General features: G+C 44.2%; 1 protein-coding gene across 1 annotated transcript in view; it reads left to right on the plus strand.

The window, feature by feature from the left end:
- The first annotated feature begins 213 nt into the window (after window positions 1-213).
- The window catches only part of LOC137545766 (vomeronasal type-2 receptor 26-like), a 47,945-nt gene continuing 22,580 nt past the window's right edge, over window positions 214-25,578 (plus strand). Inside the window, exons 1-2 of the mRNA XM_068267402.1 lie at window positions 214-579; window positions 23,990-24,217. Coding sequence (XP_068123503.1) covers window positions 214-579; window positions 23,990-24,217 — 594 coding nt within the window. The remainder of the gene's footprint in view (window positions 580-23,989; window positions 24,218-25,578) is intronic.

A 25,578-nucleotide genomic window follows, 5' to 3' on the forward strand; every position in this document is an offset into this window, starting at 1 on the left:
ACATGGTTAAACACCAATGATAAGGGGATCAAATTAACAGCAAAATGGGGATACCAGGAAATTGACTTCTTGGATGTTGTCATATACAAAGAGGAAAATACGCTTGAAACGAAAACCTACTTTAAGCAAACCGATAGGAATGCATACATTCCCATTAGAAGCTGCCATCACAAGAGCTGGCTGAAAAGTGTGCCCTGCAGTCAGTTCACTAGGATGAGGAGGAATTGTACGAAGATAAACAACTATGAGCAACAGTCACAGATGCTCATGGAGCGGTTTATAGAAAAGGGCTACCAGGAGGAGCCCTTGAGGCAAGAAATTGAAAGAATTAAACATATCAACCGAGATTTTCTTGTCAGGGACAACCAGAGAACCCAAGGGAACAGACAATATGAGTTTGCAGTCTGTTTAGACTATAATACACAACATAAGGATGTAGACAATATCATCAGAAGATACTGGGGACTTCTATGCAATGACCCTGTTAAGACCAAGATTCCCCTTCACCCCAAATTTATTTACAAAAAAGCTAATAACTTGCAAATGAGTTTGGTCAAGAAATGCATCAGCGAAGCCCCTGTAAGAAACAAGGCAGACATATGTGGCCAGAAAGGCTTTTTTTCCTTGTAAACAATGCAATTCCTGCCAGGTCACAAGAGCTGGAAAAAAACAAAGAAATGTCTCCACCACCACGGGGGAAAGTTACCCCATAAAATAATTTATCACGTGCAATAGCACACACATAGTTTATCTTATCTGGTGTACCTGCAGAATGCAATACATTGGGCGCACCAAACGAAAATTAAAAGAAAGAGTTAACGAGCACCTAAAAAACATTGAGTAAGGGGTGCTCTCCCTCACTACTTCCCTTGCCCTCTCCCAACACACCAATTCCCCCACCCACCGCGCTGGCCACACTCTCGACCTGATTCTCTCAAAATCCGCCACCCTCCCCAACCTGGACATCACACCCTTCCCCCTCTCCGACCATCACCTTCTCACTTTCTCCATCTCCCCATCATCCTCCCCCAACCCTCCTCCACCCTCAGGTCGTTGGCAGAGAGATTTGCATAACCTAGACCCAACTGCACTAGCCAACCCCCTCCACTCCCTCACATCCACCCTCCCAAACGTTACCTGCCCAAACCAAGCCGTGGCCAAATACAACCAGGCCCTTTCAGCAGCCCTAGACATTGCTGCACCCCCCACATTCCGCCCCAGCCGTCCCATCAACCCCCAGCCCTGGCACAATGCACACACTCGCAACCTCCAAAAACAGACACGCACCTACGAACGCAAATGGAGGAAATCCCGCAGCAACTCCGACTTCTTGGCGTACAAGGCCAACCTGCAGCTGTTCTATACCGCATTAACTGATGCTAAACAAAAATACTTTGCTGCCTTGATCGGATCCCAAGCCTCCAACCCTCAGCGCCTCTTCGCCACCTTCAACTCCCTCCTTAACCCCACCTCCGCCCTCTCAGCCACTGATCTGTCCACCCACTTTACCGACAAAATAGCCAGCATCCGACGGGAAATCTCATGCCTCCACTCCACCACCTCTTCCTCCCCCACCAATACCTATTCCCCACCCGTCCCCACCCTCCACTCACTGCCTTTACTCCTATCACAGAGGACCAAGTCAGCCGTCTCCTAGCCACTTCTCCTGCCACCTCCAGCCCCCTAGACCCTGTGCCATCCAAATGCCTCCGTCCTCACTTCCCTGTTCTGGCTCCTGTCCTCACCACTCTGTTTAACCTCTCCCTCTCCACGGGTACCTTCCCCTCTGACTTCAAACAGGCCACTGTACTTCCCCTACTAAAAAAAACCTCACTAGACCCCTCACTTCCATCCAGCTACCGTCCTATCTCCTTACTCCCTTTTGCATCTAAACTCCTAGAGCGTTTAGTCCACCAACGCATGACCCATTACCTTGACTCCAACTCCCTATTTGATCCCCTACAATCAGGATTTCGGCCAGGCCACTCCACCGAGACTGCCCTCACCAAGGTCGTCAATGACCTCACGCTTGCCAAGGCCGAAGGAAAATACACTATCCTTCTCCTCCTAGACCTCTCATCAGCATTCGACACTGTTGATCACTCCCTGCTACTCCAGTCCCTGCAATCTGTGGGTATCCAAGACCGTGCCCTAGCATGGTTTTCCTCCTACCTCTCAAATCGCTCCTTCAAGACCTCCTTCAATGGTTCCTCCTCAACCTCCTTCCCACTTTCAGTTGGGGTCCCCCAAGGCTCTGTTCTTGGTCCCCTGCTGTTCTCCATTTACACCGCCTCCATCGGAAAACTCATCTCCTCTCTGGGTTTCAACTATCACCTATATGCAGATGACACCCAGATTTACCTCCATACCACTGACCTCTCCACCACCACCATGCAGAAGGTATCCTCTGGTCTCTCAGCTATTTCATCGTGGATGTCTGCCAGGTTCCTAAAATTAAACCTGGATAAGACTGAGCTCCTAATCTTCCCGCCCCGTGCTGCTTCACCCCCCACTGACCTCTATGTCACTGTCAATGGCACAATCATTCATCCAACCACACAAGCCCGCTGCCTGGGTGTCACCCTAGACTCGGCCCTCTCCTTCACCTCCCACATCCAAACCGTAGCTAGAGCCTGCTATTTCCACTTACGCAACATCTCCAAGATCCGGCCTTTCCTAACCCTAGACACTACCAAACTCCTTGTCCATGCTCTCATCATCTCCCGCCTGGATTACTGCAACTCCCTCTTGTCAGGCCTTCCTCAAAACCGCATCGCCCCCCTAAAATCCATCATGAACGCAGCAGCCAGACTCATCTACTCCTCCCACCGCTCTGTCTCCACAACTCCCCTACGCAAATCCATTCATTGGCTTCCAATTCACTTCAGAATCAGCTTCAAGATCCTATGTTTGGCATACAAATCCTTACACAAGTCCTGCCCAACCTACATCTCTGACCTGGTCAGCAGATATACACCTGGCCGCCCACTTCGCTCCTCCAACGACCTCCTCTTAACCACCCCACGCATCTCGCACTCCCATGCCAGACTGCAGGACTTCACTAGAGCTGCCCCTATCCTGTGGAACTCTCTCCCGCTGCCCATCAGGCTCGCTCCCACCTTCAACACCTTCAAAAAAGCACTCAAAACTCACTTCTTCAAGGAGGCCTACATCAACTCAACACTACCCTAATCCTTTCTGCCAATAACTTCTTGATGCACCCCCTCCTTTTGTGTCACCAGCCCCTCCCTCTAGATTGTAAGCCTTTGGCAGGGCCCTCTTTCCTTGTGTATCATACTTGACTGTGTGCACTTTACCCAGAATTTGGAACTGGTAATTTTTTTACCACTACCATTCCAGTTTATGATCTGGCATTGTACTATTATCTGCATTGTGTTGTGTATCTTATTGCTATTACCTGTATTGTTGTATCTATGGTCTGTTACCTGTATTGTTCTGTCAACCCTGTTATCATTGTCTGTAATCCTATTTATTGTACAGCGCTGCGTAATATGTTGGCGCTATATAAATCTAATAAATAATAATAATAAAGGGTTTAAGCATCACAGCCCATCAAGGCATTTTGCAGAGAAACATGCACAGGGGCGTATCTGGGTAATATAGCACCTATGGCAAACACTGAAATTGTGCCCCCTAACCCCCACCCCTTCCCCATCAGACCACTTTGCCCCATAATAACAGCTTCTTTTCTTGCAATGTTAGCCCCCAAGTAAAAGTAACCAGAGGCAGCACCCTAGTATAGGTAGCCAGAGGTAGTTCACCCAGTATAAGTAGGCACCATTTTACAATTCCCTCCCAGTGTATGTAGTTTGAGATGTCTCCACAGTATAAGTAGTCCACCAGTATAGGTAATGAGATGTTCCCCTCAGTATAAGTAACCCCACAGTAAAGGTTTGGCAGGTGTCCCCCAGTATAAATAGACCTCCCAGTATGGGTGGTGAGAGATGTACTCCAGTATAAGAGCAGGTACAAATGCCTGAGAGGCATCCCTCTGTATGGTGGTGGAGCATGAGGGAGGAGGAGGCAGCCATGGCGCCCATGGTGCTGTGGCGCCCATGACACATGCCATGCCTGCACCCCTCTAGATACGCCTCTGAACATGCATGCAACCCAGCTGAAATGAAATTCAGTGCTCTACAAAAACTCACTACTAGATGGAGGGGTTGTCATAAAGTAAAGGAGATTTCACGTATGGAAACCAAGTAGATCTATACAATGAAGACCATGGTGCCCGACGGTTTGAATGTAGAACTGGATTTAAACTGTTTCATCGCAAATTATTCAAAGAGTGAAGGGTTCCTACTGTCACAAGGGAAGGATTTTACAATGGGGGGGAGGTTAGCCATGATAGAAATGTGTAGGTTGTCACACACATAGGAAGATTTTTTGAACATATACACACAAGGATGAGGAAATAGATTAGGCCCATTATGAACATTTAGGATCACAATATATAAAAATAGGGGGTTGTAGAGTGGGAGAAAAGTTTGTATATAGCGATGGTACGTCACATCCCCTATATACAGCACCTGGGATAGAAAGATGTGGGTACGAGATAACGGGCATTGGTAGGTTAGGCCCATAAAACAAACAAAAAAACATAATGTACACTGACCAGACATCCCGTTTTACCTGGGACACGTCCCAGGTTCAGGGTCCCCTCTCCCAGGCTGCAATGTGTCCTAGGTTATGTCCCACTTTTGGTCGCCGGATGTTCCAGCCTTGAAACTCTGTGGCCACATGACACAATTATTGGCTTATTCACCGTTTGCGGAATCAGAGTAACCGTTTCCTGCTGCATTTCATGTGTCAGAGGTAACAGTAGTTGCATATCATTTGTCATCTCCTCACTAGTCTCCAGATACCAACCCAACCGCATTCTCAGATCTGCACATGAGTTTATTTTATCCTCTTCTACAATTACCTCCTCACATTCACGTATACAAGACTTGTCACGTGCCTCACCCCTCCTCTGGAATGCCCTTCCACAGCACATCCGCCACTCTCCCACCTTTGAAATCTTTAAACACTCCCTCAAAACCCACCTTTTCCGACAAGCATATTCTGTAGCTTAGGCCATGCACCCACTAAATAACCTAATTACGCACTGCCTGTACATATACTGTATAGTTCCCCACCTCTTGTTTCCACCCCATTCCTTTAGATTGTAAGCTCGCAAGGGCAGGGCTCTCACCCTTTTGTGTCATGGAATGTTATTAATTTAATTGCTTGCACTCTGTTAGACATTTATACATTTTAGTCATCACGTTAATTCAAATTGTAATCAGCAGTGCTGTATTGTGTATCATGCGTTCATATTTGATGTACATATATCATTGTCTGTATCATTATGTATCTCTTGTCTGTTTTCTTACATTGTACAGCTCCATGGAATATGTTGGCGCTTTATAAATAAATAAATAATAATAATAATAATGCAGTCAGGCTCATAGCGTCTCAGCCTGCCGCCAGCCAAGCAGCCCCTGATGAGTCATTTGATGAAGCCGGTAGGGAGTGGCCTCAAGCGGCAGGCAAGCAGACGCTAGTACAACTGCGGGGAGGACGTCCTATGGAATTATATGCGCATATCTGATTTTAATATTGTGAGTGCGATTTTAACTTTTTACCGAGAATAAACGCAGAATTATGCTATGGAAGCTATGTGTTAGTCTTTCTAGATACTGCTAAATGAGGAAATTGAGACTTATTTGGCGACACCAAAGCGCTTATTGCTGTTCCTGAAAGGTCAGCAAAACAATCTGGTGAGCCTGCAGCTTTACTATTTTGGTTTGGTGGAGGTGTCAGTCAAATGTATAAGTGTGAGCACGATTTGCACAGAATTGGGTGCAGGGGTGCACTCACTTTTGCACATATGAAAGTAAGAAGGAATTTGTAACTAAATCAGCCACTGAACGCTGGTGAGAGTGGATAGGATTGCTGGAATATTTGAAGCACATTGTTGAAACAATAGAAATGTTACAAATGATCTATTATTGCTGACTGTGGGGTGTGAGCGCAGTACGGACAACTTTGAACATTTTACAGGGGAGATACCCCCATTCTGTATAGCAATCTATCCGACAGAATTGTTGAACATTTTGTAGAGGACTGGAATACCGATAGTAACCTGTATATATAAGCTGTGTGTAACAGTAGAGGAGCACCCATACCACTTTCTCTATAAAGTAGATTTTAATTAGCTCGACCCTTAAATAGTTAACCACTTGAGGACCGCAGTGTTAACCCCCCCCCCCCCCCCCCTAAAGACCAGGCCATTTTTCTGTAAATGGACCACTGCAGCTTTAGGCCTCGCTGCAGGGCCGCTCAACTCAGCACACAAGTGACCCCTCCCATTTTCTCCCCACAGAGCTCTCTGTTGGTGGGGTCTGATCGCTCCCCCAATGTTTATTTATTTTTTTGTAAATATTTTTTGTATTATTTTTGTAATAAATGTGTGTTTTTTTTTTCCTCCAGCTCCCTCACTTCCTTCCCCCCGCTAGCCAATCACTGTGATTGGCTGTCATAGGCTTCAGTGTAGGGCAGCGGATCGCCCCCGAGCTAATAAAGGGGACAGCCGTGTCACACGACTGTTCCCAGCACAGGGCTGCCTTAGATCACAGCACTGTACAGGCATAAAATATGGAGGTTTTACCTTCTAGCAGTCTCCTAGAGGCGATCGCTGCTGGGAGACAGAAGGCAGAGTGGAGCTCCGTCATCAGAGCGGGGATGGGTGTGCATCGGCGCGCGCGCGATCCCCTGCAAAATACTCCCCCAGGACTTTACGCTGATCGGCGCTAGGCTGTCCTGGGGAGCCACCGCGTTCACGCCCATCGGCGTGATGCGGTCTTAAAGTGGTTGAAAATAAAAAGCGCTATTGAAGATTAAAAAAACACAAATTTTGTTTGGCTATTTATACTGTTTATCACAAAACTTAATTTATGTTCTAGTGTTGAGCCACAATTTGCGTCATTTCCTGTTTCCATAACTATATACGCAAATTTTGCCACTACGTCATGAATTCCTAATTTTGTAATTGCCATACAAATAGTAATTCTGAATTCTGTAAGCAAAATTTCCTTCACGTAATTTCGCGTTTCGTTGCAAATTTGTGTTTAACGCAAAATTTAGTAATTTAGTGTTCTCCATTGAAACAGTTATTTTAATTATGAAAATGGACATAATTTCATTTTTAATAATTATGCAAATGTAAGTAATTACTAAACTCAGGAAAGACACTCATTGATTGCAATTACTGATTCCGATAACTGACAATGCACTTTAAATGTATCTACTGTATCTGCAGCCATTTCTAAGACAGATGTTCTTTGCCAAGGTGCATTTAGCGGTCATGCGTGCTGAGACACTTTATTTTGGGCCTTGCAATATCTGATAATGCAAAGATCAGTGCACATGCTGTATCTTTAAATGTATCAGGAGGCTTTACCTCCAGCCACTTCTAAGACAGATGTTCTTTGTCAAGGTGCACTTAGCGGTCATGCATGCTGAGACACTTGGTTTGAGGCCTTGCAATAATGATAATGCAAAGGTCCCTGCATGTGCTTTCACTTTAAATGTATCAGGAGGCTCTGGACTGGAACAAAATTTCGAGAACGGCTGAATTTCCATGTTAAACACGGAATTCTGATTCGTTTCAGTTACACAAAATATCGTAAACGATCATAATTATGAAAAACAATCATAATTACAAAATTCCGCATAAAAGTAAAATTTCCCCAAAAATTAAGAATTTTCGATTACGGCCATAATCGTATGTGAAATTTCACGTAATCATAATTAGGTTATTAGACTCATCAGTAACGTTCCTGAACATATTTGATTCTGAAATAATGCTACAGTGTGTATTTTTCACTATAAACTGAGAAAATAAAAGTATTTTAATGGTAGAAATCAACCTTGTTGGCTCAGGTAACATATATTCCCTTTCACCAATTAGTGCTGCAGCAGATAGTGCCAGAGGTTTTGCACAGGAGCAAGCCCAATCATGCACAGCTGTGCTTCAGCTACAAGATGTATATCTACGTCCTTGTGGCTTAGATTAAGTTATAGAGGAGGTAGATATACTGTAGTGGTGGAAAAAGTGGTTAATACAAATTAATTTTCTTTCCCACAGCATTGGCCCTCAAATAACCTTAAATTTGTTAGTTTTTGATTTTGCTGTACGCAAAATGAATGAGAATTCTGCTATTTTACCGAATAAGACACTTGGATATCACTTGACTGATTCATGTCTAGATGCTAATGTGGCCACAAGGCAAGTGTTACGCATATTATCCGGACCACAGAAGACAATCCCTAATTATTCTTGTTCTGCAGAAGACAAACTCGTGGGCTTTATTGGAGATCATTTTTCGGCGACAACAATACCAATGGCCCAAATACTTGGGATTTATGGCTTTTCACAAGTAGGTACTAACGAAGTTAAGTAAATTATCTGCACTGACAGGTATTGAAAGATCAGTTAACTGAATGTAAAAGTTTATGCATTGCAGCTCCACACTAAAACATACCTTACAACTTTTTGAGATAAGAAAGGAGGACACTTTAAGACACGCCCCTTGTCACACCTCTAACCCCACCCCACCACACCCCTTGCCATGCATATCACAAAATATTTGGCACAAAAAAAATGTTGTTTTAGCATTCAAACCACACCGGTCCTTTCTATCATCATTAGTTTTTCTTCATTCTAACATTTGAAAATAAGAAATATATCAATTTAATTGATGGAAATAAAGTTAGAGTCATCTAAACACACATTTCTGTAGAAAAATACATATATTTACATAGATCTCTACATCAGTCCTGAAGGAGGGAGAAAGAGGGACAGAGGGAATGGCTTCCCGAAGAGGGAATGGCCTTCCAAAAGAGGGACAGTTGAGAACTATGCTAAACTACTGTACATTAACCACTTGAGGACCGTAGGCTTACACCCCCCTAGTGACCAGGGTATTTTTTTACAATTTAGGCCACTGCAGCTTTAAGGCCTCACTGCAGGGCCGTACAACTCAGCAGCACACAAGTGATTCCCCACCCCCTTTTCTGCCCACCAACAGAGCTTTCTGTTGGTGGGCTCTTTTCCCTGCTGGCATGTTTATTAATTTTTTATTTCTTTGTGGGGTTTTTTTTTATATAAATATTATTATTTTTTTTAATTTATTCCTGGCCCTCCCCCCTGCCAGCCAATTACCGTCATCAGATGTCATAGGCATCAGCCCATGACAGGCAATCGCTCAAGTGCCTCTCCAGGGGACAGCCGAGTGACACGGCCCCCTTAACCACTTGAGGACTTAGCCTTCCCCCCCCCCCTTAAGGACCAGCGTGGTTTTTTATGATCTGTGCTGGGTGGGCTCTGCAGCCCCCAGCACAGATCAGGTTGCAGGCAGAGCGATCAGATCGCCCCCCTTTTTTCCCCCCTATGGGGATGATGTGCAGGGGGGGTCTGATCGCTCCTGCCTGCCTGGGTGTTGCGGGGGGGGGGGCACCTCAAAGCCCCCCTCCGCTGCGAAATTCCCCCCCTCCCTCTCCTCCCTCTCACCCCTGGTGATCAGGGCTGCACAGGACGCTATCCGTCCTGTGCAGCCTGTGACAGGCTGTCCTCTGTCACATGGTGGCGATCCCCGGCCGCTGATTGGCCGGGGATCGCCGATCTGCCTTACGGCGCTGCTGTAGCAGCAGCGCCGTTCAATGTAAACAAAGGAGACAAACGTCAGCGGCTCGCGGGCTATTCACGGAGACCCGCTCCGTGATCTAACAGGAAACTGCTGCTCGCGCGAGCGGCCTTTCCTGATTAATTAGGGAGGCACGTGGCGACGCAGATGTGCGACGCTGGTCCTCCAGCTACCACTTTGCCGCCGCACGGTATGAGTGTGCGGTCGGCAAGTGGTTAAATGCCAGAATCACCAAATTTGCAGGTTATGTTAAAGCAGAACTGCAAATAGTTTTTAAACACAGTGTTTAACTTACATGGGGCTTCTGCAAGCCCCCAGCAGCCATCCTGTCCCGCGCCGGTCCTGCCTGAGCCTCTGTTCTCCCGCCGCTAGCTGCTTTCGGTTTTGGCGCCGGGCCACTGCGCCTGCGCAGCTCTGGCCACGCGTATCCCTTTTTCGTGTCCCCTGCTATTGCAGAAGGGGGAACGCGAACAAAACATATGCTTGGCCAGAGCCACGCTGGCATCAACTTAGAAGTCGAGGTACGGAGGCGGCGAGAGAACTGAGGCTCGGGCAGGACCGGCGCGGGACAGGATGGCTGCTGGGGGCTTGCAGAAGCCCCAGGTAAGTGATACACTGTGTCTAAAAACTATTTTCAGTTCCGCTTTAAGAAGAAAAATGGGAGCGAGGATATGGGCGTGGGAACATTTTTTTTAAAGGTACAGGTAAGTATTTCTGGTTAATTAAGATTTTTAAAGGACTTTTTTCGTGGTTGTGTTTTTATTTCATTTAACCCTTTGTGGAAATGGGTAAGGGGTACTTTGTACCCCTATACTCATTTCTCCTGGAAGGGGGGTGGGCATCTGGGATCCCCTTCTTAAAGGGGACTCCCAGATGCCACCATGAGCCCCCTGGGGAGTCGTCGCCCCCACCTCCTCCTGGTGCACCAGAGGTGGGGAAGAGCCCCTTGTCCATGGATTGGACAAGGGCTCCGGGGGGGAGGGGGAGGCTTGGCTGCCCCTCCCCCCGGGGGCCACCCATACCATGGACCATGTGGGCTAGTATAGCTCAGGGTGCAAAGCCCCAGATGGCCAGGGCTCCACATTCTGGCTATCCCGGCCTGCATGAGGGACAAGGGGTTACAGAGGCTCGGGGGGGGGGATCCCCCTAGCCATTTTTTTTTCACATTTCCCACACTCACAACATTCCCCAAATATATATATATATATATATATTTTTAAATATTGTTTCCCACTATCTTTTTAACAATTCCTGCAAATTTGGTGTTGCTAGGATATAAGGGGCCTTTGCTATTAACTGCTGGGAAATATTTCCCACGATCTGTCATTTATCGGCATTTAAATGTATCGTTTTTTTTCTTTGAACTTTTAAAATCGATTTTCTCAAAAAGTATAAGGTCTTTTTTGAAAAAAAAAATTTCCCCTTGCTCCCACTTTTCTTCTTAACATAACCTGCACATTTGGTGATTCTGGCATTTAAGGGGGCTTTGCAATTAACCCTTAAATTTGGCGGGTTATGAATCACGAATTCGTGATCACGGCCGAATTTTCCCCTTCCCGGATCCGAATGAGTGCACCCGAATCAAATTTGAGTCCATTCGAACCGGCGAATCTGAATTTGACCCAGACCCGAATTCGAATGTACTCGAATTGAATTTGGGTACATTCAAGCATCCCTGTATAAGACTAGAAGTGTATATGTAGTGGGAAAAAAAGTGGCTCTATGGCCCCTTTTACACTTAATCAGTTGGTATGCGTTAGTGTGCGTTAGTATGCGTTGGTACGCGTTTTTTCCATAGCAGTGCATTGGGAAGAAGATTTCAGTTAAAACGCGTTAAGTGTAAAAGAGGCCATAGGAAAACATGGGCATTACTTTGAAAATCAGTTTTCTTTCAGTTCACTGATTAAGTGTAAAAGAGCCCTATGGGGTACTTACCTCGGAAGTAAGAAGCCTCTGGATCTAAAGAGGCTTCCCTTGTCCTCTTCCATCCCTCCGTTCCAGCACTGGGACTTCGGAAATGTTGCTTGTCGTTGTCTTGCACAGGCACAGTAGTAGCTCCATCCCGTTTGGCTTTCTTCGGGAACACCTGGGCTGGATCCAGTCTGCACCACTACAGCGGTGTGAGACATCTGCGCCTGTGCAGTAGAACAGACCCTATCAGGCTTAGTTATTTTTACTAGAGCCGAATGGGATGAAGCTAGCACACATGCGCATGGGCAATTTTAATTTATTTTTTTTATTTTTTACAGGTTAACTTAAAGGCTATCATATGCTATTCGATCTACAGCCATCCTTCTAAATGATTAGCACTTCTTGGGTTGAAAATTGTTTAGGTAATAGTGTTTGTTTCTCCAACTTGCATACATTTCAGTGAACATCAGGTTGCACACCACCACTGATAGCTTTGCACCTATTAAAAAAATATAAAGCTAGGTAACAATTCATTCTGCATGGCCCCCACCTTTGACACCACCACCACCACCACCACCACTGACATTACACTTAGAGTCAGAGAATAAATACATGGCTTTTACTGATTGAGTTTCATGCGATATTTCAATGGTAATTTGATTGGTAACACCCCAATTTTTAAATGGGCTCATTGGACTTCAGATGTCATCGAAATGAACCAAGAAGAAAACCTAAATACATGTCAAATAAAGCCCATGGTCTACATCTGTTTTCTAGATGATATTTTCATAATTTTGAGAACTTTGAGAACTTTTTTTTTTTTTTCTCACATTAAAGCGGATCCGAGATGAAAAACGAACTATAACAAGTGACTTGTCTATATATCTTATCTAAAGTTTAGATGGTTTGCACAGCAAATCTAGCTGCAAACAGTTTTAATAGAATATGATTATTTATTCCTGTGATACAATGACAACGGCCATGTTGTTTGTAAACATTACACAGAGACAAGCTTATCTGCATCTTCAGCCATCAGCCTAAGCCCCTCTCCTCCTCCCTCCTCCCCTTTGCCTCTGAAATCAATGGCTAGTAACACCTCCCCCTCCTTCTGGCCAGACTGAGCTCTCTGAAAACCCGTGGGCGTGGCTTTTTTAGTTTATAGGGAATTAGAGTATTAAAACAAAAACAAAAAAGTATTTGGCTTGAGGAATGCCCTATAAACAATAGGAAAGGAACACAATTATGCAATGTGTAAAAGTTCACCTTAGATCCACTTTAACTTCAGTGACTTCTGTCACACAATCAAACTGAACCTAAGCTACTGTCACACTGAGATTATCTTTTTGGAAACAACCATATACCACAGGGAAACCCACGTATAAACCTCTATGTACCACACGCCTACAGTTCCTCAAGCAAGACAGTTTCCATTCCGAATACATACAGACCACCACCATTTACAGCCAAGTTATAAGGTGCAACCAAAGCTGCTTTGTAATAATGGACAGAGACAACCACCTGGAGTAGAATAAGAAGCACTTTACTAAACAAGGACTCAACTATTGAAATGTAAGCAAAACCAAAAGGAGGGCCGTGTCCCACTGGTTGACACTTACAACCTACCCCTGGAAAATGTAAAAAAGATTGCAAGAGATATGAAAGAGATATGAAACCTAAGGCCCCATAGCCTCCATAGAAAAACACACAGCACCAAGCGGCCATAAGGCTCCTGTGCTCGGCGCACCCACCCATTCTTTTAGATTGCTGCCTTGTCCGTAACCCCTCTTCCCTTGTATGGAACTTCACCCAGTTTCAGTAAAGCTCAGTAACAGAAGTGTAGACCTCTTTTCTTTTGTACTTCATTAGATAACTTACATTTTGGTTTGAACTCAGAACACACTCAGAGCTTTGCCAGGACACAGCCAGCTGCTGTTCCTCTCTCCTTATCGTATTATTTGCCAGGACATAGCCAGCTGCTGTTCCTCTCTCCTTATCATATTATTTGCCAGGACATAGCCAGCTGCTGTTCCTCTCTCCTTATCGTATTATTTGCCAGGACATAGCCAGCTGCTGTTCCTCTCTCCTTATCATATTATTTGCCAGGACATAGCCAGCTGCTGTTCCTCTCTCCTTATCGTATTAATTGCCAGGACATAGCCAGCTGCTGTTCCTCTCTCCTTATCATATTATTTGCCAGGACATAGCCAGCTGCTGTTCCTCTCTCCTTATCGTATTATTTGCCAGGACATAGCCAACTGCTGTTCCTGTCTCCTTATCGTATTATTTGCCAGGACATAGCCAGCTGCTGTTCCTCTCTCCTTATCATATTATTTGCCAGGACATAGCCAGCTGCTGTTCCTCTCTCCTTATCATATTATTTGCCAGGACATAGCCAGCTGCTGTTCCTCTCTCCTTATCGTATTATTTGCCAGGACATAGCCAGCTGCTGTTCCTCTCTCCTTATCGTATTATTTGCCAGGACATAGCCAGCTGCTGTTCCTCTCTCCTTATCGTATTATTTGCCAGGACATAGCCAACTGCTGTTCCTCTCTCCTTATCGTATTATTTGCCAGGACATAGCCAGCTGCTGTTCCTCTCTCCTTATCGTATTATTTGCCAGGACATAGCCAGCTGCTGTTCCTCTCTCCTTATCGTATTATTTGCCAGGACATAGCCAGCTGCTGTTGCTCTCTCCTTACCGTATTATTTGCCAGGACATAGCCAACTGCTGTTCCTCTCTCCTTATCGTATTATTTGCCAGGACATAGCCAGCTGCTGTTCCTCTCTCCTTATCGTATTATTTGCCAGGACATAGCCAGCTGCTGTTCCTCTCTCCTTATAGTATTATTTGCCAGGACATAGCCAGCTGCGGTTCCTCTCTCCTTATCGTATTATTTGCCAGGACATAGCCAGCTGCTGTTCCTCTCTCCTTATCGTATTATTTGCCAGGACATAGCCAGCTGCTGTTCCTCTCTCCTTATCATATTACACTGTAGTGCCAACCACCTCTCTTCTTACTTATTCAGCAACTCTTTTCTGTAAATCACCTTATCTGGTTCACATCACAGGTTGTCTGAGATTGCTAAGATTCGGTCTAAGGAGGCCCACCTCAACCTTCATTTCCTCCAGCTTAGATGATAGGCAAAATCTTAGATTTAACAATCGCTAACATGAGGTTCTCATAAATCTTTGCAAGCCTGGACTCAGAATCCTCAGAATCAACTGTGGTGGGAGTCAGGGTAGGCAGCTCAGAGCCACTGCCTATGTTCTCCTCAGTGACCATCTCCCAGTCTCAATAAGCACCGGTGCCATCTTGGGGAAACAGACCAATTTATGTGCTGCTGTGAGAGCTTTCTCTGGCTTGTGTGGCATCGTCAGGTGCAGGAGAGTGTCAGCGACCTGTATAACAAGTTTCATGTCAGGAATAATGCTAGATTTCATGTTTGCTTGCATGAGCTCAGTGGCTCCAGCCTGCCGATCACATGACCTCTAACTGCTAAACAGTAACCAGCACAACTGCCATCTATGTGTTTACTATTTACCTGCATCAGTGTTTTACTACAGCTAACATCTGGAAATATGCCTGAGGAAGGGGACTAGATCCCAGAAAGCTTGCATTATTTAATTTTATCAGTTAGCCATTAAAAGGTATTACTTTTACAAGACTTTGTTTTTTTCTACCTACATATATTGTTTGGCTAACACGGTACAGAAACATTTTTACTACTACGTCAGGAATAAGGCACACAAAGCAACCTCGGATGCAGTGGCTGTAATGGAGTTCAGCTAAGGCATTGAGTGCTGGCTCTGCCCCTTCTATCAGCATTCTTGCTGTCATAGTGATGTCCAGCCAAGCTTCTTTCCATCTAAACTCTAACAATTCTCCTGGACACACACCTGTTTCATATGAGAGCGTGATGGCAGTTTTCTTGCAGGAAAATCATGTTCAAATATTTCTCCTGAGATGGGACTTTTTTATGGTTCTGATCTGCATTAAAGAGAATCTGTATTGTTAAAATCGCACAAAAGTAAACATGCCAGTGCGTTAGGGGACATCTCCTATTCCCCTCTGTCACAATTTCGCCGCTCCCCGCCGCATTAAAAGTAGTCAAAAACAGTTTTACAAAGTTTGTTTATAAACAAACAAAATGGCCACCAAAACAGGAAGTAGGTTGATGTACAGCATGTCCACACATAGAAAATACATCCATACACAAGCAGGCTGTATACAGCCTTCCTTTTGAATCTCAAAAGATCATTTGTGTGTTTACCTTCTGGCCCCTGCAGCTCTCATGCACTGAAGAGTGACAGGCTGTGAGGCTGATTGTTTCTTCATGCAGACAGCTCTGCCCGTGTCTGTAATTCCTCAGCATGTGTCAGCCAGCTCCTGTCACAGCCTAACAGAGATCTCTCGCTGATATCAGAGAGCAGAGACGCTGCTGGCTTATGTAAATAACACACACTGGAGTGTGCATAGAGGGGCCTGGAGGGGGGAGTGCATAACAGATCAGCATGGAAGAGTTGGCAGCCTTCCAGACACAGGGCGACAAGTCCGACAGGGGAAAGATACATTGATTTATTACAGAGACGGTGATAGTAGAAAGTGCTGCAGTAAGCCAGAGCACATTAGAATAGGTTTAGGAACTTGTAGTATGGTAGAAAACAGGATGAAATTTTTGTGACAGAGTCTCTTTAAAGATGGTGGTACGATGGGACATAGTAGTGTGGAGTGGAGAGTGACTCTGCATTGCCATGGAGGAAGTGGGATGAAGATCAGAGAGGGATTCCAGAAGGAAATGGGTGGCTGCATATGGAACAGAATGCTACAATGGAGTAGAAGAGCTCTACACATACAGAATGTACATAAAACAAACAGCTGCACATGAAGGACTCTTGTACATTTCTGCTAATGTATTTGGAAGAGGGAATGCATTGAAAATAAACAGTATATGACTTCAAGTGTTGCTAGCAAACTTTTGCCAAAATTATTTTTGCATTGAAAATGGCCTTATCGTTTTTGAGAAAATGTATGCAAAATGTTTTTATTATTTTTGCAATATGACCAAAATTAGCTAAAATGAGAAAAAAAAACATATTTTTTACAGCAAAACCATGATAAATCGTTATGTTTACCACAAATTGAGAAAAATTGTTTATTTTTAGCGTGAAAAATTACAAATTTATTACAAAATGATTTTCAATGGAATTTTCGCTCGAAGGTAGAATTCAATTTAACATTATTTTTGTAAAAATTGATGCAAAATGAATTTTTGGCATTTTCGCTCATCACTGATGGCTTCTCTGTTTTTTTTTTTTTTTCACATCTTATACATTATAAATCATTTAACAGCAGATATGGTAGCAGGAAAAAAGGGCGCAGGACGAGGGTGGATGAAAATGGCGCTGCCATAGACTTTAATGCAATTATTGTTAATGCGGTGAAAAAAGAAGAAAAAAAGGGCGCTGCGAAAAATATCATTAACAACATTAGAACATTATAGTTTTTGAAGTAGTTATCATTTTAGAAGCTTGCATCGTTATAGTTTTTGTCATATTATTTTGGCTATATGTACAGATTTTACGTTTTCATAGGTTCTATCGTTTTTATGTGTAAAAGGGTGTTTCTCCAGAGGGAGAGGTTAGAGTTAGGTGCCACCAGGGGGGTGGTTAGGGTTAGCCACCACCCGGGCGGTGGTTAGTTTTAGGCAACACCGGGGGGTGGTTAGGGTTAGGCACCACCGGTGGGTGGTTAGGGTTAGGCACCACCAGGGGGGGGGGGTTAGGGTTAGGCACCACCGGGGGGTGGTTAGGGTTAGGCACCCCCAGGGGGGGGTTAAGGTTAGGCACCACCGGGGGGTGGTTAGGGTTAGGCACCACCGGGGGGTGGTTAGGGTTAGGCACCCCCAGGGGGGGGTTAAGGTTAGGCACCCCCAGGGGGTGGTTAGGGTTAGGCACCACCGGGGGGTGGTTAGGGTTAGGCACCACCGGGGGGGGTAATAGGGTTAGGCACCACCAGGGGAGTGGTTAGTTTTAGACACCACCAGGGGAGGGTTCTGTGTGAGGATAGGATTGGGTTAAGCTGTATTGTTGAATTATGTAACGATATTTAACGTTAATATATTTTCGTTATTATTTCTTGTCTGTTTTTACAACTGTATTTATCGTTAACCAAGCTTGACAACAATGTTCGTCGTTATCAGATTTCGGTATCAACCAGCACCATTTCATACCTTTTTTCATGCATGCGCAGAAATACTTTATTACATTTTCTCCCCTGCAGATTAGTTATGGCAGTACAGACCACTCACTGAGGGACAGACGTCTTTATCCTCGTGTCTTCCGTACTGTCCAGCATGACTATGTTTACCATTTGGCCATTGTTAAGCTGCTGAAACATTTCGGCTGGACGTGGGTCGGCATCTTTTATTCAGAGGATGAAACTGGAGAAAATGAACTGAAAATATTATCAAAGCTGATGAGTGAAAACGGAATCTGTGCAGAGTTTGCAGTATCATTGCAATTTATCACAGATTATGATGGTCATTCCAAGGAAGGGACAGCTATGGTTTCTTCTTTGAAGGATGCAGCGTGTAAAGTTGTAGTTATATGTGGTTCTTATTTAACTGAGCGTTTATTTTTCACTCGACTTGGCTTTATTTTATCTGGTAAAACGCTAATCCTTCCTCCCGTTTTGGCCTCCACCATTTCAGCAAACCACCCTGCAAAGTTTAGATTTCATGGTGGCCTCACTGTGGAATTTTACCCATTACCCTTTCCATATGAAGAACATTTATTTTACAACGATATGTACCAAAACACAAGCAACTTATCATCCTTTTACCAAGTGATAATACATACGAAGGAAACTTATGAAAGTTATAAGTATTTGTCTAGAGGTCTCGCTTCTCGAATTTATTATGCGGTGGAAGCCATGGCTGAAGCCCTTCACAATATGCATGTTCTTCATAAGGGACGAGAGAAGCACCATCACTTCTATAAATACCAGGTAGGATTTCTGGTAATCTATAAAGTGTAGTTTTTAAAGATTACTGGCTTATTTCTAAATTTGACTTTTTGCTTAACCACTTGAGGACCACAGTGATTAACCCCCTAAAGACCAGGCCTTTTATTGTGAAAATGGCCACTGCAGCTTTAAGGCCAAGCTGCAGGGCCGCACAACACAGCACACAAGTGATTCCCCCCCCCCCCCCCCCTTTTCCCACCACCAACAGAGCTCTCTGTTGGTGGGGTTTGATCACCCCCAGGTTTGTTTGTTTGTTTATAAACAAATATTTGCTGTGTCTATTTAATAATTTTTTTTTTTAATATGAAATTTACCGTTCCTCCGTCTGCCTATCACAGCGATCGGCTGTGATAGGCTTCAGCCTATCACAGCGGATTGCTTCTGAGTCCCGCTGATCGCAGCGCTGTACACTATGTAAAGACGGTGGTCTCACCATCTAATAGTCACAGCTCGGAGACTGAAGTCGGGGTGGAGCTCCGCCCCTCAAGCAGGAGATGCGCGATCTCCTGCAAATCCCAGCCCCAGGACTTGATGCCAATTGGTGTTAGATGGTCCTGGGGCTGCCGCCGCGACCACTCCCATTGGTAGAGATGTCGCGAACGGTTCCAGGCGAACTTTGGGTGTTCGCGTTCGCCTGCATCAGGCGAACTTTTGCGGAAGTTCGATTCGCCCCATAATGCTCTATTGAGCAAAACTTTGACCCTCCATATCACTGTCAGCAGACACATTAATGCCAAACACAGTGCTCTCACTGCTAGAGGCCCACCCAACCTCCCTCCTCCAAGCAAGGTCCTTATACCATTTGACTCAGTTGTCTGCCTACACTAATTAGTTATGGGACAGCTGCTACACACTCTGCTAGGGGGATTTTAATTAGCCTCTTGTGGGCTCTCTCTACCCTTCTACATATTCCCTCCTCCCTCTTACCGGAGGGAGGAGGGTCTCATCTGCCAGGGAATTATGCTATTTCAAAAACCAGTTTACCTCATACCATGGCTGGGAATCGAACCCAGATCTCACTGTGTAGTGGGCAAGTCACCCTAACCACTGTACCACCACAACAGTATTAGCTGAAGCTGGCCTAAAATTTACCATTTATGCTAAATGCAATAGAAACATTAGGTTGCTTAAAGGGAACCTTAACTGAGAGTGATATGGATGTTTCCTGTAAACAATACCAGTTGCCTGGCAGTCCAGCTGATCTTTGTGACTGCAATAGTGGCTGAATCACACCCTGAAACAAGCATGCAGCTAATCCAGTCTGACTTCTGTCAGAGCACCTGATCTGCATGCTTGTTCAGGAGCTGTGGCTAAAAGTATTAGAGACACAGGATCCATATCCTTCTCCGTTTAGGTTCCCTTTAAGGATTTGTAGCATAAAAGCAAACTCACATTGGCTGGGATTTGAACCTGGGTCTCACTGTCTGGTGGGCAAGCACTCTAACCACTGTAACACAACAGTAGTAACTGAAGCTGGCCTAAAATTTACCATTTATGCTCAATACAAGAGAAAAAGTAGACAAGACAAATAACATGTATATCACACTTTTCTCCTGGCGGACTCAAAGCACCAGAGCTGCAGCCACTATGGCATGCTCTATAAGCAGTAGCAGTGTTAGGAAGACTTGCCTAAGGTCTCCTACTGAATAGGCGCTGGCTTACTGAACTGATAGAGCTGAGATTTGAACTCTGGTCTCCAGTGTCAGAAGCAGAGCCCTTAACCATTACACCATGCAGCCACTGCTTATGGATATGTAGCCAGACATGGCCTTGTCTTTTGTGTTCAACAGTAGTCCAAAGAGAACCCCAGATAGCCAGGTAGATTCATATCTCTCTCTCTCTGAAATAGTATAATTCCCTGGCAGATGAGACCCTCCTCCCTCCGGTAGGAGGGAATAGGTAGAAGGATAGAAGGGTAGAGGGAGCCCACAAGAGGCTAATTAAAATCTCCCTAGCAGAGTGTGTAGCAGTTGTCCCATAACTAATTAGTGTAGGCAGACAACTGAGTCAAATGGTATAAGGACCTTGCTTGAAGGAGGGAGGGCGGGTCCTCCAGCAGTGATGTGTATTTCACTCAATCAGGTGTGCCTCCAGGTATTAGAGCTCTTGAAACATGTTTTATATCATTTTTCCAGCTGGTAGAATTTTTTAACATTTTCAAAGTCCGCCTCCCCATTGAAGTCTATAGCGGTTCGCGAACTTTTTTGCGAACCGGACCTTTCGCGGAGGTTCGCGAACAGGGTTCGCAAACCTAAAATCGGAGGTTCGCGACATCTCTACCCATTGGCGTGGGGTGGTCTTTAAGTAGTTAAAGTTAATGGTAACCAAAAAAAAAAAAACAGATACTAACCTAAGTAGAGGGAAGGCTCTGGCTTCTATAGACGCTCACGGTCCCCTTGACGCATCGATGTCACCCCCATTTGAATCCCCCATCATGGGAGGCTTCAGAAGTATGGGCAGCTCTGTACTGCACCTGTGTGAGTGCAAGAGACAGCACCAGAGCAAGGGCAATATGGAGCCGCCTGTCTTTGGGAGCACTCAGACTCCCGAAGACTTCTGAAGGCACATGCAATGGCAGAGGACCAGTATTCGATCAATCGGTTAGATACTGATACGGAGGGTGACAGCGCTGGAACGAGGGGACCATGGGAGGAGAAGAAAGACTATATAGGACTCAGTGACATCCCCCTCTATAGGTATTTTTTTTGTTTGTTTGTTTGTTTTGGTTCACTTTAGCTTTAAGACAGGAAGAGACATGCTTGCTGCTATGTACCCTACTTTCACCCTTCCATTTTATATATTTAAAGTGTACCTAAAGTGACACGTGACATTATGAGATAAAAAGGTGTATGTACCAGGGCCAGGCCGAAGCAGAGGTGAGAGAGGCTCCAGCCTCAGGGCGCAGTGTAAGAGGGGGTGCGCAACTCAGCTATCTTCCCCCTATTGTGTTTGAGCAAAGTTTGAGAACCCTACCATTAACAGTGTAAGAATGGCTGCAGTTTACATTTTCCAGTGAAATTTGTATTTGTCTCAGCCCCCTTTTTGGTTATGGGAATAAAAAGTATCCTATACTCTATTCCAGGTAATGTACTATGTGTGTGCCAAATTTCATTCAAATCCGTTCAGCCATTTTTGCGTGATCGAGTAACAAACATCCAAACATCCAAACATCCAAAAATTCAAACTTTCCCATTTATTATACTAGCTGGACGCCCGGCGTTGCCCGGGTATGTATTTGGCCGGTGTTTGCCCCGCCCCCTTTTCCTAACCCTAACACACAATTGCTTAATTACTTAATGACCAAGTTTGTGATCTTTGCGGTCTTTGGCATCAATAATTTACATTGAAATAAAATAAATCTGATTGGCTGTGGCTCCACCCCTTTTCTGAATTTGAACCCAAATCACCCAATGGCCAAGTGTACCAGGTACAGGTGATTAACAGTGCAAGAGGATTGTGCCATTAACAGTGCAAGCATGGCAGCAATTAAATATTCCCCTTAAAAATCAATAGGTAGAGTTTGATTGGCTTTTGTACGCTCCACCCACCTTTCTGAATATTAATCTCAGTCACCCAGTGACCAACTGTGCAAAGTTTGAGAACCCTACCATTAACAGTGTAAGAATGGCTGCAGTTTACATTTTCCCAATGAAATTTGTATTTTTCTCTACCCACTGATTTCCTGGCATTGTTCGGGTATGTATTAGGCTGGTGTTGGCTCTGCCTACTTTTTCTAACCCTAACACACAATTACTCAATGACCAAGTTTGTGTGCTTTGCGGTCTTTGGCATCAATAATTTGCATTGAGATTAAACAAATCTGATTGGCTGTTTGTGGCTCCACCCCTTTGTCTAAATTTGAACCCCAGTCACCCAATGACCAACTGTACCAGGTTTAAGGCTTGTGCCATTAACAGTGCAAGTTCGGCAGCAATTACATATTCCCCTTGAAAATCAATAGGTGAATTTTGATTTTCTTTTCTAGGCTCCACCCACTTTTCTGAATATTAATCCCAGTCACCCAGCGACCAATTGTGCAAAGTTTGAGAACCCTACCATTAACAGTGTAGGAATGGCTGCAGTTTACATTTTCTCAGTGAAATGTGTATTTGTCTCCGCCCACTGATGACCCGGTATTGCCCGATTATGTATTTGGCTGGTGTTGGCTGTGCCCACTTTTCCTAACCTTAACACACAATTACTCAATTACTCATTGACCAAGTTTGTGAGCTTTGCAGTTTTTGGCATCCATAACCTGCATTAAAATGAAACAAATAAGATTGTCTGTTTGTGGCTCCACCCCCTTTTATCAATTTAAACCCCAGTGACCAACTGTGCCAGGTTTGAGGCTTGTGCCACTAACAGTGCAAAAATGGCAGCAATGAAATATTCCCCTGAAAAATCAATAGGTAATTTTTGATTGGCTTTTGTAGGCTCCACCCACTTTTCTAAATATTAATCCCAGTCTCCCAGTAATTAACTGTGCAAAGTTTGAGAACCATACAATTAATAGTTTAAGAATGGCTGCAGTTTACATTTTCCCAGTAAAATTTGTATTTGTCTCCGCTCACGTATGACCCCGTGTTGCTTGCTTATGTATTTGGCTGGTGTTGGCTGTGCCCACTTTTCTAACCCTTACACACAATTAATCAATTACTCAATTGCCAAGTTTGTGAGCTTTGCGGTGTTTGGCATCAATAATTTGCATTGGAATGAAACAAATCTAATTGGCTCTTTGTGGCTCCACCCCCCTTCCTCAAATTGAACCCCAGTCACCCAATGATCAACTGTACCAGGTTTGAGGCTTGTGCCATTAACAGTGCAAGAATGGCAGCAATGTAAATATTTCCCTTGAAAATCAATAGGTGAATTATGATTGGCTTTTGTAGGCTCCTCCCACCTTTCTGAATATTAATTCCAGTCACCCAGTGACCAACTGTGCAAAGTTTGAGAACCCTACCATTAACAGTGTAAGAATGGCTGCAGTTTACATTTTCTCAGTGAAATTTGTATTTGTCTCCACCCCCTTTTTGGTTATGGGAATAAAAAGTTTCCTATACTTTATTCCAGGTAGTGTACTATGAGTGTGCCAAATTTCATTTAAATCCGTTCAGCCATTTTTGCGTGATCGAGTAACAAACATCCGAACATCCAAACATCCAAACATCCGAACTTTCCCATTTATTATATTAGTAGGATTAGTGGTATTATGCAGTGTCAGTCTTACCGATTTTTTGACTGATTTGGTCCTTTCTGCCTTGGTGCTCCTCCAACTTTGCTGTTTGTTCTTTTTCCTTGTAATTGCTTAACAATAAGCAGTTTCTTTTTTACTTTTACCATCAAGATGCATCATTATTTGCGAAAGATAACATTTTCCTTTGATTCTAATGAGCCAGTGCCATTCTTTAATGAACACGGAGAATTTGCTTCTCCTTCCAAAGTAACAAATTGGGTACTCCATGAGGACCAATCCTTGACATTCCGGGATGTGGGGACATTCACTGCCTGGGCTTCTGAGGACCAGCAGCTTCAGATAAACACATCGCTTATAACGTGGAAACGCGGTGATAAGGTAAGAGAACAATGCAAACTTTCACTAATTATAGAGTTGAAACTGTCTGTGATTAAAGTCAGGAAATAAAGTACGAGATCTCTGCCGGCTCTGCCTGAAGTTACCCCCGCTGTAGTGATATCTGTTCTTACAAATAAGTCTTCTGGTTATTGTTAGATTGTGGTTCTGTGTTTCCAGGGCACTTAAAGAGAACCTGAACTGAAAATTAAAAGTCAAAATAAACAAAAGTAGGAAGGAGAAAAGAAGCGCTGGCACTGCTGCCATTCACTTTTATTCATAACTAGCTGGACGCCCAGCGTTGCCCGGGTATGTATTTGGCTTGTGTTGGCCCCGCCCCCTTTTCCTAACCCTAACACACAATTACTTAATTACTTAATGACCAAGTTTGTGAGCTTTGCGGTCTTTGGCATCAATAATTTGCATTGAAATAAAATAAATCTGATTGGATGTGGCTCCACCCCTTTTCTGATTATAAACCCAAATCACCCAATGACCAAGTGTACCAGGTACAGGTGATTAACAGTGCAAAAGGCTTGTGCTATTAACAGTGCAAGAATGGCAGCAATTAAATATTCCCCTTAAAAATCAACAGGTGGATTTTGATTGGCTTTTGTACGCTCCACCCACTTTTCTGAATATTAATCCCAGTTACCCAGTGACCAAGTGTGCAAAGTTTGAGAACCCTACCATTAACAGTGTAAGAATGGCTGCAGTTTACATTTTCCCAATGAAATTTGTATTTTTCTCCACCCACTGATTTTCTGACATTGTTCGGGTATGTATTTGGCTTGTGTTGGCTCCGCCTACTTTTTCTAACCCTAACACACAATTACTCAATGACCAAGTTTGTGCGCTTTGCGGTCTTTGGCATCAAAAATTTGCATTGAGATTAAACCAATCTGATTGGCTGTTTGTGGCTCCACCCCTTTGTCTAAATTTGAACCCCAGTCACCCAATGACCAACTGTACCAGGTTTAAGGCTTGTGCCATTAACAGTGCAAGAATGGCAGCAATTACATATTCCCCTTGAAAATCAATAGGTGAATTTTGATTGTCTTTTGTAGGCTCCACCCACTTTTCTGAATATTAGTCCCAGTCACCCAGTGACCAATTGTGCAAAGTTTGAGAACCCTACCATTAACAGTGTAGGAATGGCTGGAGTTTACATTTTCTCAGTGAAATGTGTATTTGTCTCCACCCACTGATCACCCGGTATTGCCCGGGTATGTATTTGGCTGGTGTTGGCTGCGCCCACTTTTCCTAACCTTAAAATACAATTACTCAATTACTCAATGACCAAGTTTGTGAGCTTTGCGGTTTTTGGCATCCATAACCTGCATTAAAATGAAACAAATAAGATT

The sequence above is a fragment of the Hyperolius riggenbachi genome, chromosome 1 (assembly GCF_040937935.1).
Source record: "Hyperolius riggenbachi isolate aHypRig1 chromosome 1, aHypRig1.pri, whole genome shotgun sequence".
Lineage (NCBI taxonomy): Eukaryota > Metazoa > Chordata > Amphibia > Anura > Hyperoliidae > Hyperolius > Hyperolius riggenbachi.